The 14027-nt window shown below is 40.8% G+C and overlaps 1 protein-coding gene across 1 annotated transcript; it reads right to left on the bottom strand.

Moving 5' to 3' along the window:
• Window positions 1–4535: 4535 nt before the first annotated feature.
• On the bottom strand, window positions 4536–10651 carry IL26 (interleukin 26). Its single transcript, XM_042779178.1, has 5 exons — window positions 10481–10651; window positions 10051–10107; window positions 8531–8662; window positions 4724–4789; window positions 4536–4622 (listed from the first exon to the last, which is right to left on the bottom strand). Exons 1-5 carry the CDS (start codon window positions 10649–10651, stop codon window positions 4536–4538), a joined length of 513 nt encoding a protein of 170 aa, XP_042635112.1.
• Between the last annotated feature and the right edge of the window lie 3376 nt (window positions 10652–14027).

The following is a 14027-nucleotide window of genomic DNA, read 5'->3' as shown; positions in this document are numbered from 1 at the left end:
AGTGCCCATGCTGCAAGGAGAGGAGCCAGGAGCCAGGTCAGGAGTGGCCAACTTTCCATCCCCAGTGCTTTGGGCCAAAAACCTCAGTATAAATTGAGAGGAGCCTGCAGCCTTCAGAAATAATTTATTGATGAAAGATGTTTCAGAAGTGAAACATCTGAGACTTCTCATCTGCCATAATTCTGTTTCAAATTTCATTCAACCCTTTCCTCTCACAGGACTCTACACTTGCCTGCAATTTCTCATTCATCTCACACAAACATTTTGTGACCAGGCAGTTCTCATGGGTTTCCTTTCAAGCATGGAAGCAATGCCCCTTCTTCTTCAGCTGTGGCTCTATTCATCTCTGTAATGCTTTACCTAACTAGAAATGATGCAGTGACCCTTCAAACTCAGCCTTCCATTGCTCCTAGCAGAGATTTTTCAAGATCCAACTGGATAAAGACCTGAGCAGCCTGGTTGCCCTGCTGGTGTGCCCTGCTTTGAGCAGGAGTTCAGGCCAGGAGCCTCCAGAGTCCTGTGACAGCCTCATTTATCCTGTGGACCCTGTGCCTTTATGATCATCGATGCTTTCATCAACCCATTCCATCCAAAGGACTGAAAAAAACATTATCCATAATGTTTTGCAATTCAGACTTACTTATGCCGTATTTCACCGGTATCTTTATTCCACAATAAGCTCCACCCTCAATCAGTGGTATTCCTATGCCTCCCTTTTCCCTCTGGCAATAAATGCTCCTTTAGAGCAATAAACATACCAGCTGCCTTTATGTTTCCAAATCACTCTTCCACTGAAGCCAACAGAACAAGAATGTCGATCTAAACACTGATGTTTCAATAAAACCAGATTTGAGGTGAGACTGTTCTCCACACGAGTTCTTGGAGAGTGACTATTCCACAGCTCAGCAGCTCCTCCAGTATTTCAGAGAGGGTAGCCCTAGGGCAGTCATGGTTTGCAGCATGAGGAAGGTTGACTAAAGATGGGAGAAGCTGTAAGGTGACCACTGCAGCTGTACAGGGGCTCCCATATCCCTCCTGTTCCTGTAACACCACTGCCTGCCCAGGCACCCCTTCTCTTGGCAGCCCCTCAATTGCTGAGGGGAAGATGACTTCATTTGAGTATCTGGGCTCACTTGGGGAGCATCTCATTAAAACTGCCCATGAAAGTCCAAGCATTTCACCTTTGGCCACACATCTGTTCAGTGAAGAGTCTGCTATTGCGGTCTCTAGAAATCAGTGTATGTTGTGGGCACAAAGGAACAGTGACCAAACAGCCAAATCCAACACAAGCTACATCACTGTCCAAATATTGTTCTTATTTCCATGTTTCAGGAAACAGTCTTCTAGTCTTCTAATCCTTCTAATGCTCTCCGAGGGAAACTGTCCCAGCATTTGCCAGGATTTGTTTAGATTGCAGATTAGGAAATACTCTTCTCTGAAAGCACTGTCAAGTTGCAACCAGGAAAGACTGTCAAGCACTGGAACAGGCTGCCCAAGGGAATCACCATCCCTGGATGTAGGTAAAAGACCTGTGGATTTGGCACTTGGGGATATGGTTTTATGGTGGACTTGGTAGTGCTGGGTTAATGGCTGGACTGGATGATCTGAATGATCTTCTCTAACCTGAACAATTCTATGATGTTATGATTCCATGATTCTGTGACTACACTATAACACCAGGGCTGCAACTGAGATCAGGAATTTGCTGTAGATGGTTGGACCTACAGCAGAAATTATTTATTAAATGATAACCTCTGCTCTGAAGATTTTGTACTTCAGAAAAAAAAAACAAAAAAAACACTTCAAGGAAACCATAAAATTGTGCATTATCTTGTATGTGATGGAAATTGTCTCGCTGACTGTTGCTGTACTCTTTAGATAATACCAAAACTGCATGTGCAGCTGCTACTTTCCACTAGATCAGTGTTTTTCAAGAAGCTGTGATCTAGTGACAATTTTAATGCACAGCCACATATTTTTCATTCTTGATTTTGCAGTAACAGTCATAAAATGCTTCTTTTTTCCATGTAATAAGAGTCACAGCTTCAAAAAGACCAAAACACTGTGATAAGACAAGCCACACTAAGCAACAGTGACATCAATTAACATTACATGGGAAATAATTTCCTTCTGAGGATTTCTGTAGGCTAAATTAACTTGAACAAATAATTGATAGATGGTTTCTTCATTTGTCAAAGGACGACAGTACCTTAATACAGGAACTTATCTACAGTCACATAAGAATTCTATAGTAAAACTAGAGAATAAATTCATGATCAGTTTATTGCTATATGCCCATCATTCTTACCCTCCAAAATCCAATCTTTCTAACTACATATCTATCTCACTTTCCATCCAAGGAAACTACTTATGAAATACGCTCTAACACTTTCTCCACCAACTGAAGTCAGCAGTTGACTGGGATTAACACGAGTCTTGTTTTCAAAGAGTGACACCTAGAGTCTCATCTGTAAAATTAAAATGCACTCCTTCACTTGTCTGGTTTTAAAAGGCAACAAGCTTTTGTCTATACTTATTACTTTGAATTGCCAGTTGAATATATTTAATACCAATTATTTTGCTGTGTTGTTGTGAAGACTCAAAGTAATATTTGTTGTTAGGTGGCCTGCATATGGCATGTATCACTTACCACAGCATTTTTGCTTTAGGGTAAGTCCTTTATTTTGCAGATGCTGTATTTTGGCTTTCATCCAGGAGTGTTTAATTGGTTTGCAAATGTGATTTTTACTACTGTATGAAGGGATGCATCATTCCCAGAGGTACTCTCATTTTATAGGCAACTAAGAATCCACAAACTGTCCCAAGCCATATGGAAAATGAGGGCTGAAATACACAAATCCTAAGCTTTTATGTCATAAAATATCTTGATTTCCTTGTCAGATGCATGGAGGCTGAGCCTTGCTGCAGCCTGACCTCAAGCCCTGCTGCAGGAGGCCTGCTGGATGCCCATACCCACTGCAGGGCTGACCCCAGGGGTGCAGTGTGGCAGTGAAGTGTTACTTGCCCTTTTTAAAGGTCATCTGTCTCTTCATGTCTTCATGTGTCACCCCCTAACTGGATGCACAAAATTTCCACAAGAGAAGTCTTTGGCAACCTGAATCACCTGAAACCATTGCCTATGGATCTTCCTAATTAAACATGGCAGCTTTTCTGTTTGCAGGTGTCACTGGCTCCCTTCTGAGGCAGAGAAGCAGCAGTCCCTCCAATTCCCACAGGCACAGGGCTCCCACATCCCAGCTACTGCTCCCTAACAGCGGTAAGTACTGGGCAGCTATGTCTGATGAAGCATGGAGAGGCCATGCCCATGGTCAATTTTCTGTTCCATACACCAGAGTTAGGATAAAACCACTGAAACTGAAAGCAAATCTGAATCTCAAAAACTAATGGGTGAGCTGCATGGAAAATATCCATGAAAAGGACATTGTATTAATTAAAAGTTAAATTAGATGCTCAAAAAAGACCATGACATCAAATTTTCCACTGTCCCTCTAATTAACTATTTTGTCTTCAGCTGAAAAAAAAGTATTTCTCATAGCAACTCCCTTGTGTTAGATATTTGCAGAAGAGGAACTAGCTCAGGCTCATCAGTGTCATCACACTAATGGTTTCAAATGCTCCTGACATAGTAGAACTATGACATTTGAAGATTTGCAGAGTCTCAGTCCCATGGAACAGCCAAACATACAGACTGGGAATATGTTCATTGTCTAGATATTTTCTCCTGATTAATATTTTAAAATGTGAGAAAACTAGAGTTCCATTTTCATTCTGTACTATATGAAAGACATTTTGGAAACCACTACCATCAACTTTCATAAACTTCTCACAAATCATTTTACAATCCCAGTGAAAGCAATCCATTTATTGTGTTTTCTGAGTGTCTGATCTCATGTAGATCATGCGACATCTAAAGGTCATTCATGAGCCTGAAAAAATGCTTTTGCATTAATTGTGTATTTTTATTAAGGAACAACTATTACCTTAAATTAATAATAAAGATAAGCAGTATATAATTATTTTTCTTATTTACATGTAGAATAGCTTGTGTATATACAGTTATATATCCACAAGCCCCAAAAGAAATGTAGCTTAGGGGTGGGATTTTCCGAAGTGATCCTTGTTATTTTGAACTGTGTTCACACAGGGTGGCACAAGCCAGGATCATGCTCAGAGCAGATGGGACGTTGTGTCTGATCCACAGGGGAGCAGATTCCACGTTCTGCTGGTGTGGTGTGTTTGGGACTGCCTGTGAGGCAGATGGAGGCAGGCAGGCAGCATGGGAAGCACAGCAGGCTGCTCTGACTGCTCCAGAGGCAGAACAGGCAAAGCTGCTAGCCATGAAAACTCATGAAAACCCCTCTCTATACTGCTTGTGTTGCAGAGGGTCTCTTTCCATGGGAGGGGGTTACTGCCAGACATGTTGTTCATCCGGCTCTCAGCTCATTTTCAGGCCTGTTGGGTATTGATCTACTCTTCTCACAGAGGCAGCACGTTGTCTGTCACCTCCTCATTCTTCATATGATGGTTTGTATGTAGGCCTGAATCCAGGGAAGGAGAATGTCCAGCTCATGGATGGCCTTGTAAATTCCCTGATCTCCAAGCTGTTGAGAAGATAAAGCCTTTAGAAAGGAAAGTCCTTGAACTAAAAAAAAGCTACAGCCTTCAAACAGTGCAGTGGGGAGCCAGCAACTCCTGTTCTTACCTTAAGAAACATTCTCTTTAACTTTCTGACTGCAGAAGTTAACCTTGTGGATGGAGCACACGGAAGCTGAAGGATGAAAAAAACCCAAAGATGCTGACATAAAGGCATAGTCATGAGGAAGAGTCCAGCCCACTCTGCCCCTATGTGGCACTGTAGGGCTGCCTGTAAAATGTGTGATCTCAGCATCATTTCAGTATCTCCCAATGCTTCAAATGTTTTCTTTTACCTCCATGTTTCCTGCCAAGTTGAGTTCACAACATCCAAAATTGGTACTATGAGCACCTCTAAGTTTTCTTATTAAACACTTTGTTTATCTTCGGAATCTTTCCATAAGTTGCAGATACAGCTTTTGCACATTGTATTCTAGCTCTAAGATTCAAGGTCCTTTAACTCTGAACCATCAGAACCCAAGAGAAGGTAAGGTTAAGGGCCAAAGACCACTGCAAAGCACAGAGAGCGAATTTGCACATTTCTGCAAGCCCTTAAATATGTTTTAAAAGTTAATTTATGGGGTTTTTTTCTGTTTCCCTGCCCATTTTTCCACTGTCTGACTAATTACAGTCTGGAGGACTCAGCTATCTCCTCTCCACCTATCTCTGGCCACTCAGCACTGGCCACCCAAAGCTGTTCAGCTGGTTTTTGTTTTAGAGTTGCCAGATTGAGCAACATGGCTTGCTGATCCTCAGCTACCTGAGGATTGTCAAAAGGGAAGATAAATTATTTCACAGAAAAAATGGAAAAAAAAAGAAGGAAACATTTGATGCTTTCCAATATATAAACAAGAGCAACGTGTTTGGAAAGAAAAAAGGCAAAGGTCCTCATCTCAACTCTTGGAAGAAAATAGCTCCTTTGAAATGAATGGTTAGTCCTTTTCTGTCTCACATGTAATACTTTAAAAAGGAGCACAAACATTTTCACGTTACTTTTTGTGCTTCCCACAGTCACCTCACATGATGAAAGTGGGGAAAAAAAGCAAATCTTTAAAAGAGAATGTAAATAAAACTAAATTTTAAAAAATCTTCCAACCAGGGCAGTTCTTTCTAACACAGAGCCTTTTTTTCTTTTTCTTTTTTTTCTTTTTTTTAAATTATCTCCATCTTGTATGATACAGATTTCCACAAAATATCATTTGGTAGCATTAGCAGAATGGACCTGAAATGAGCATATTGGCTTTAGTGGTGATACACATCAAGACTCTTATCTTCCTGTGTACACTGCAAGTAACTAAATGAACTAGCCAGCAAGTTAAAGTATTGAAAATATTACTCAGCTTCAAGTCTACAAGCTCTACTTAAATATTAAAGGCTCTGCTGGGAATATGCTGTCCTTCTGCACTCCATTCAAATATGAGAAAACACTTCCACAATGTGCTACTGATGTAGGAACATAAGTCCAACCTCAGAAGCAACTTCACACTCTTCTCAGCAATGCTGACCAGGGCACTCAAGCAAGTAATGAGGTCAGTGGTGCTGCAGGTGGATGCTCCAAGTATCCAGAGAAAAATGCCATTCCCTTTACTTTGCAGTCATAGTCTAAATGAAAAACTCTGACTTTATTGCAGAAAATCCGTTTAGAGATTTTCAAACTTATTTATTTCTAAAAAACTGAACTTGGGCCTCTATACCATTGAAAAATATTACTGCTTCCTTGTTTGGACAAAACCAAGAACTGGCAGGGTGAGAATAATAATATTGCAGTATAAAGTCATTGAAAGTGGTTGAGAGGCAAATATTGTCAGGATTTTTAGGTAGCACACATGCCTCTAGCTGGCTGAATTACAGCCCAAATGTGTGAAAGAATATAAGGTCATATATGTCCATAAAGGTATCACTGTTTCCCTTAGTAGTATAGAGAACTTCATTCTTGAAAGGTAACAAATCAATTGCATAAATATGTTGTCATGGTGGAAATCCCTTCTGATAAACATAGCTCAATTAGATAACAACTAAAGAGCTTATGCACATGGACTAATTGAGTGCTAATTTACTGAGGAATAATACGATGAAAAAATCTCAAGTTTACTATTAGCAAAGGACCCATTACTTCCACTTTGTTAATAATTTTTGTTATTTTTTCATATAGTTTTGTAATGCTGAGTTTACATTAATACATTTGAAAACATATTCAAAACATTTAAAAAAAAGTTTCCGGAAATGAGGTGTCTCCTAGAAAATCATGGCAAGCCATCATTTCTCAAAGAACTGTTGTTTTTCTGCTAGCAAGGGCAGTCTCATCTCTTTTACCAGCACTTTTTAAGACCCAAAAATATAAGTTGTTATGTTTAGACTTCTGTTGGATAAAACACTGGCACTAATTATGAGAAAGAGTGCAGGAGCTCTGAGAAATCTGCAACATTTTGTCTCCATATAGCGCAGAAACAAATGTATTACTAAGCTCTCTAGCAAGCTGCAGTCCCTGATATTCTGAATTCAGTCACAGTTGACAGTCTAAATTCCTGTGGGTACTGGCATTTGCATAGAATGTAATTGTTTTTCCAGACAAGAATGTAATCTCTATAAGGCATATTATACCATCTGAAATTATATTAACACATTCTGGAAGTACAACATTATCTGGAATTTTGACAGAGACAAATAATTACAGCAATATGATTACAGCAGACTGCTGTGAATAATGGCTGTAAATCACAACTGTTTAGCAGTTTGAAATGCAGAACCTGAAAGCTGGTGAAGTTTTCTCCCATTAAGATTTGAATCTTTGTACATTATGTAAATATCTCAGTTTAGTTCTGACCTATAACTCTGCAAAGAGATCTCTGCAGCTATTTGTTTTTGCATTCCAAATATTTTTGTGCATGCAGAACCACTGTCCTTTTCCTTCATGCCACCATGCAGTTCAGATTAGATGAAGTTTCAATTAATTTAATTAATTCATTCATTGACTTGCCATCCTGTTCTCACTTTTTAAAATCACAATAGATGTTTGCCTACATATCCATGGCTATATTTCACCCTAGGTCAGGTTCCACTTCCTAGCACACTGTTATTTGTGAGGACTTCAGGTTTAGTGGAGAAAAATATCTATAAGACATTTAGTTTTAAGACACACCCAGTCGCTATTTGTTTACCCCTGAAAATTAGATGAGAAATGACCAGCAAGTGATGACATCACCTTAGCATCCTACCTAGTATGTTAGTAAGTATATTTGCACAGGCAAAAGCGTGCTCTAACTGCTGTCCTGTTGTTACTTAGGCAGAGTTGGTAAAAGTGCCTCTTCTCTGGGCCATTTGGATACATTTTGCTGGTGAGCAGCATCACTCTGTGACAACCTGCTCTGCCTGGGAGCACAGCTTACACATAGGAACTGTTCCCACGTGCTTCACAATTGTGGTCCCTGCTTACTCGTGAGACACCACCAGTTCTTTCAGAATTCAGTATGGAGGAGCAGAGATGACATGTGAGTGAAGATTGCACACCTGCAGAGGGTGTGTTGCTGAAGGAAAGCATTACCACTGTTACATCACAGAAACTTGAGCAGCCACATTTCTCCCTGTGATCACCCTGTTTCTTTGAGCTTTAGTGATGAGAGGGCAGCACAAGGTGACATCATCAGTAGGGAAGTGGCTTGGCTCCATGGGATCACTACCACAAGGTCACTCTGGGAGGGAATGAACGGGGTTAAACTTCCCTGGGCCCGGTGGAGAAGCCCTCGTGAAGTTGGGTCCCCTGTGGAGTGGGACACACCGTGACTCTGAATCACCCTCTGCCTCTCCATCTGCTGAGATGGAGCCCTTCCCTAACTTTTCAGACGGACAAAGTTAGCTTAGCTCTCAGGAATATACTCACACAGGCATCCATGTTTGATTGCAGGACCTGGAAGGCACTAATAAAGTACAACTTGTCACTTCCTACCTCAAGACGACTGAAAACATTTTTCACATAGAAGGAGAGGAGCTGATCTCGAACACTGCAGTTTGTCTGAAAACAAATCAAGTAATGATTTGCCAAATGAACACCTTGCAAGTGAACTTTGGCCCAAAATTTCAGCCTCATAACAACATGTACGTTCAGAAAGTGTACAATAAATAAAACCATTTTTATAAATTTTAGTATCTGATTGATCTGTTTCCTTTTGTTATAAACAACTCAATTTGCCTCTGTGCTTTCTGAAGGAAAGGCAGGAGGATGCTGTGCTGGCAGGCACAGGATTATTGGTAACAGAAGTGACAGCAATCAATTAACACACAAAGAGTAAATGCAAGATGAATTGAGGGGTTAAGTCAGATCATCTTGGCCAAATTGTAGGAGTCATTATGGGTGTCACTTTTCCATTCCTCCACATCACTGTCCCATGCCATTTGACATGCTGTTGGGTATCCAGCCCATCCCCAACTGCTGCTCCAGAAAAGAGAGCTCCAGACAGTCATCCTGTCAACTCTGTGTCATATCTGCCTGACCTGTGGGTTCTCTTAGACATCTAAAGGTGTTTCAAATGACTATATGCCTATTTTTAGGCAATGGAATGAAGTGTCAGGTGTGAGATTCCTGACAGGAGGGTGATGCAGCTGCAGATGACACCATTCAAACGTGGATATCTGTGGATATCTCATAGACAAGTGAGGAACTTTCACTCCCAAAGTAATTGGTGAAATCCAAGGGACATCAAAGGGCCATAGGTCTATACTTAGGGATATGCCAACTCAGTTGGCCCTGCTGACTAGATCTCTGCATGAAGAAAACTGAAATATCTCACACACTTACAGTCACTACAATCAGACACCCCAAGGTTTGTTTCTCACTCCCGTGCTGAATTGCACTGGGAGCTCTGATGTCCCTCTTTCAGCGCACTTGCAGAGCTCTAAGCTCCAAGCAGCTCAGCTCTCTGCAGCATCCTCGGGCTATCCATGGTGCTGCACAGCCTCAGCAGAAGGTGCCTCAGCTGCAGGACAGTGGCTGTGGCTCTGGTCCTCCTGTGGGGGCTGGTGCCTGGAAGCATTCCTGGAAGGCTCACAGGAGGAGTGAGTGCTACCCCAAGTCAACAAACATCCTCACTCCAACTTAGAGCATGACTCAGCTGCCTACAAAGAAATACCTCCAGGTAGGCTTTCCAAATCCACCTCTTTCTCCCCATACCATAATTAACTGTCCCTTCATGTTCAGGGGAATATCCCTTTCTTGCAATAGAATTACACTCTTCCTCTAAGCAGAGAACTTCATTAAGCATGTGGCTTTTATAAATGTCTTTCCCAACTAAACACAAGTGATTTTTGCGTCAGCTCTCATTGCTTTTGATTACATATTCCTGTTTCTATTGACCAGAGAAAAGCCAAAGTAAGAAAATGGGAAACCAGTAGTATAAATCTTACCATAAACAGCATTTTTGTAGTCCTTTTAAGCAGTCTCGTGGTCTTGATGAGATCCTTCTGTAAAATATAATGCAATAGTATTAATTAACCCAAGCAGAGAAAGGGAGACAGTTTCAAGTCTAGTTTGTGCAAAACTCAACAATAATATTAGTCTTCATCATCTTCAGATGTAGGATGAGGACTCAGTAAATCTGCATTCCTATCCTAACCTAGTTGCGAATTTATTTCATGGAAAACTCACCCAGCCTCTCTATGCATCTTCTATGCGTCATTTTCTCCCACCTTTACAAAAGAAGTAGCTGCGTTATCCTGTCTCTCAGGACTGCAGAGATCATTCAGCTTATTAAAGTTTCCAGAAGCTCAGTAATTAAACTAATAAAGAACCATCTATAAGTAAAGTAAACTTTTTCAATTAGTGGGATCAACTTACAGGAACAGATGATTTTAAACTAGTTGCCTTGATATACAGGTTCTCTGTCACCTGGGAGAGGAGTCCTTTTCGGCAGGTATGTCTTCCTGTAGGTGACTTTTTGCCTTCCACAGCAAAAAGACAAAGCAGAAATAAAAAATGCCCAGATCTGAAAATAGAACATCCTTTCATCTTCGCTCCCAAATCTTCGAGCCTCTACAGTCACAGCAGCATGTGTGATGCAGCCAGACTGGTTAGATGACAGAGGTTAACCTAATTTTGTTAACCCTCAAAGTAGCTTCTTCCCCGAGATGCTCACGCAGATAACCTACAGCTCATGTGGTGGCTGATTGGTATTTTTGCTGTGCTTTTTTATACATCTTGCTCCACTTTCAACAAATTTGACCACAATCATCCGTGACGTTTTTCTAAACTATATCTCCATGTTTACTGGTAACAGGGTCAAGGTTTCCAAGAAAGAAGAACTTCCCTATCATATGAGAAGTCTTTCATTTAAGTGGTGGTCAAGTGAGGAAAAGGTAGTTGAGCGCTAGTTTTGTTTCGCACCTAAGTATGCCAAATGCATTTTAGGTTTTTGGGGTTTTTTTTGAATTTTTCCACAAAACCTTATGTCAGTACTTTTCTGAAAGGCAATGCCCCAGAAAGGAAAAAAAACCCTTTCCTAACTTACCCTGAAAAGCATTAGAAAATCTGTTATTTATAAGGAAGCTGGACTGCACAGTGTTTATAACTTCCCTGTTCAGTTTTGAGATAAGTATTTTTTCCAGGGTGTAGCATCTACTAGCAAAGGTATTTGCTACCTATTTTAAATTCTCTAGTCTTTTTCCAGGACAGATTTTGTCCCAGTAGGAGCAATAGGCTGCTTATTGTGAAAGGGAGGGCTCCAGGGAGGGTTCTGTGGAAGGACCAGGGCATCCTTGGCTATCAAGCCACTTTAAGAGCCCACTGAGAGTCGCAGGCACTGGGAAATAATGTGCAAGGTCCCAGCACATCCATCACAGAGGTGATAAAAGTAAAACTGTAGAAACTGATGATCGCTCTTCTACAAATGTGGTCAAACAGAGATTGGGCAATCTCTGCCCCTGGCCTGTTTCCAAGACAGCAAAATGCTGTGAGTTTCTCAGGTATCACTCCAGACAGGCAAGAACATCACTCCAAGGATAGACTTGGAAGTCTTGAAGTGACACCAGCCATGTGAGGCTGCTAAGTCAAGGACAGCTTTAAGTCAAATGTCAAGATCCAGGAACTGGCTGAGATGTGTGTAAGAAGACAAAGAAAGCAGGTTTTGTTCTAGAACAAAATTCCCTTGGTACCATTTTCGTTGAATGTAAAAGTAAGCCCTTGAAATATTCACAAAGGAGAGAGGTTTTTACTTATTTAATGTTTCAAAAGCAGCACAGAAAGCCTGAAATAGATCAGAGAAAGTGGTTTAAACTGCAACTGAAATGACTTGAAGTGACCATGATCTGTCAGATCCAGTAGCAGAGCTGTTTGTCCCTCTGTGGCCACCAGCACACCTGTGCCCAGAACATGTGTCAGCTCTGGGAGGAAGAAAGGTGAGACAAGTTGGGTAATTAATTCACTCCAGCCTCAATCCCACTGGTCATTTACACATGCATGCAGCCTACAGGCCCAGCAGGGTTCTTCAAGCATCCCACCTGTAACAGCTCTGGGAAATATTTCCACAGAACCATCCACACATCACAGTAGCTTCACCAACACTGAAGTGCTGATGGGATCTGGGGACAAAAACAACCAGCAAGGGGAGGAGATCCCAGACTTCTGGAAAGTGGACATGATGATGGTCTGAGGCTTTATGTGCATTTTAGTGTTCATGAGAACTGTGGTCTGTATTTAAACACTCTAAATGCTGGTCAGGCTTTCCAGATGAGGTGCACTGAACCTCAGCATACATGACATGTGGACGGCAGATTAGCCTCTTATTTCTAGTTTGTTCCTAGAAGAGGATCCTGCGTGAAAGCGATACAGTCAGAATGCAAAACCGCCTTGGTGTGGCACTCCTTGGCCAACAGTTTTCCTTTAAATGGAACAAATGGGTCATGTAGCCAGTCTGTAGTGGCTTTTCATAAGAAAATCAATAATGTTCAACATCTCTGAAATTTCTAATGTTGCTGGAAAACCCTTGAGCCCACAAGTTTCATTTTGTCTCTTCTGTGAACTTCTATCACCATACTTACAGGGCTGTAAGTGACACCTTTTCACTGGGTTCCGGACACCTCTGGATGTGAATCAGTAAATGTCTTACTGAATTGGCTAACTTTTCAACTGGCTGGTGTAAAAGGATGCAGATGGATGCAAGTGCAAGGTAGCAATACTTTAAAAAGAAAATAAAAATAACATAGGGTTTTCCTATCACTCCTTTCATAAAAGAATCATTTAATAAAAAATCCTATAAAAATCAATCACACTTGCACAATTTTTGATACAACGATTTGATTTCTAGTCAAAAAATAGCCAATGTTCTTCAACTTTTCCATGTGTTACTTGTTCAGAACAAAGATCTGTGTAGTCTCGTGTAGTAGCACTTTGTACGCTGTATTTTAGTGCCACTTCAGCACTCAGACACAACTATGGTATAAATAATCCAGAATACCAAAGAACCAGCAGTACTCAGTATTCTAAAGATACAAGAAGCAGAAGAAAAAGCAAATTCAGAGACCAGCCCTTTTAGCGATGAAGGCAGAAAACACCTACAAAGCTCTGTATGGGCAGTGGAGCTGATGTATCCAGAGACAGTCTGAGGACAGCAACAAAGCACACCACAAAGCATGTTGGCTTCCATGTGCAGGCTGGAAACCAGAGAAGTTCAAGGACCCTGCCCCAGAGGAAATGGGCTCTCTCTCTAATGGAAAATTTTAGATGTACACTACCAGCAAATACTTCAGGAACAATACAATTCTGATAACACAGGTTAAGTTCATGTGTTACATCTATACAGAATGTGTAAAGCTTAGCACCACAAGAATGAACATGAAAGAAAATAACTAAGAAAAAACTGTAAGAGAAACCACCAGAGTAGCCAGCTTATTGGATAAGAAAATCTTGCCTGATTTACTCTGTGTAGGGACTAAGTTTCAAAGAAAGTTGTGTATGACTATGTGAGCGCATGAAAAAACAACAACCTGAGGAAAATCCTTCCTTCCCTGCCTTATTGTGAGCCACAGAATTGTCTTGATCTATGTGAGCTTAGTAGATATTATTAAAATTAAATTGTCTTGATCTGGGGAGAACAAGCACATACACCTGCCACTGCTGCAAATTTCTGTTAGTCCATTTAAGGTAACAATCACATGTACTCGCTGTTTTGCAGCTTAAATGGCTTTTTGATCTCCATCCACCAAAAGTCTTGTCTTGTTTCTTTCTTATGAATCTTCTCACTTTTCACAATTTCTGTTTATTTCATTTCCTGTTAGTATAACTAGAATCAAATGTCATGTACTTCCTATGAACATTACTCATATTTGCTTAACTGCTGCTAATGTTATGCTTTCCCTTAAGACTATTCTCTACTATTTCTTTTGTTTCC

This window comes from Catharus ustulatus, chromosome 4 (genome assembly GCF_009819885.2).
Source record: "Catharus ustulatus isolate bCatUst1 chromosome 4, bCatUst1.pri.v2, whole genome shotgun sequence".
NCBI lineage: Eukaryota > Metazoa > Chordata > Aves > Passeriformes > Turdidae > Catharus > Catharus ustulatus.
The sequence above is the reverse complement of the archived record's forward strand: the minus strand, read 5'-3'. Positions and strand labels throughout refer to the sequence as shown.

Excerpts from the sequence above, each read along its gene's own strand:
- IL26 (XM_042779178.1), bottom strand. The coding sequence starts at position 10,651 with ATGAAAGGATGTTCTATTTTCAGATCTGGGCATTTTTTATTTCTGCTT. Across the intron at positions 10,108-10,480 it reads GTTTAAAATCATCTGTTCCT|AAGGATCTCATCAAGACCAC; the intron begins GTAAGTTGATCC and ends TATATTTTACAG. Across the intron at positions 4,623-4,723 it reads TAAAGAGAATGTTTCTTAAG|CTTGGAGATCAGGGAATTTA; the intron begins GTAAGAACAGGA and ends TCTTCTCAACAG.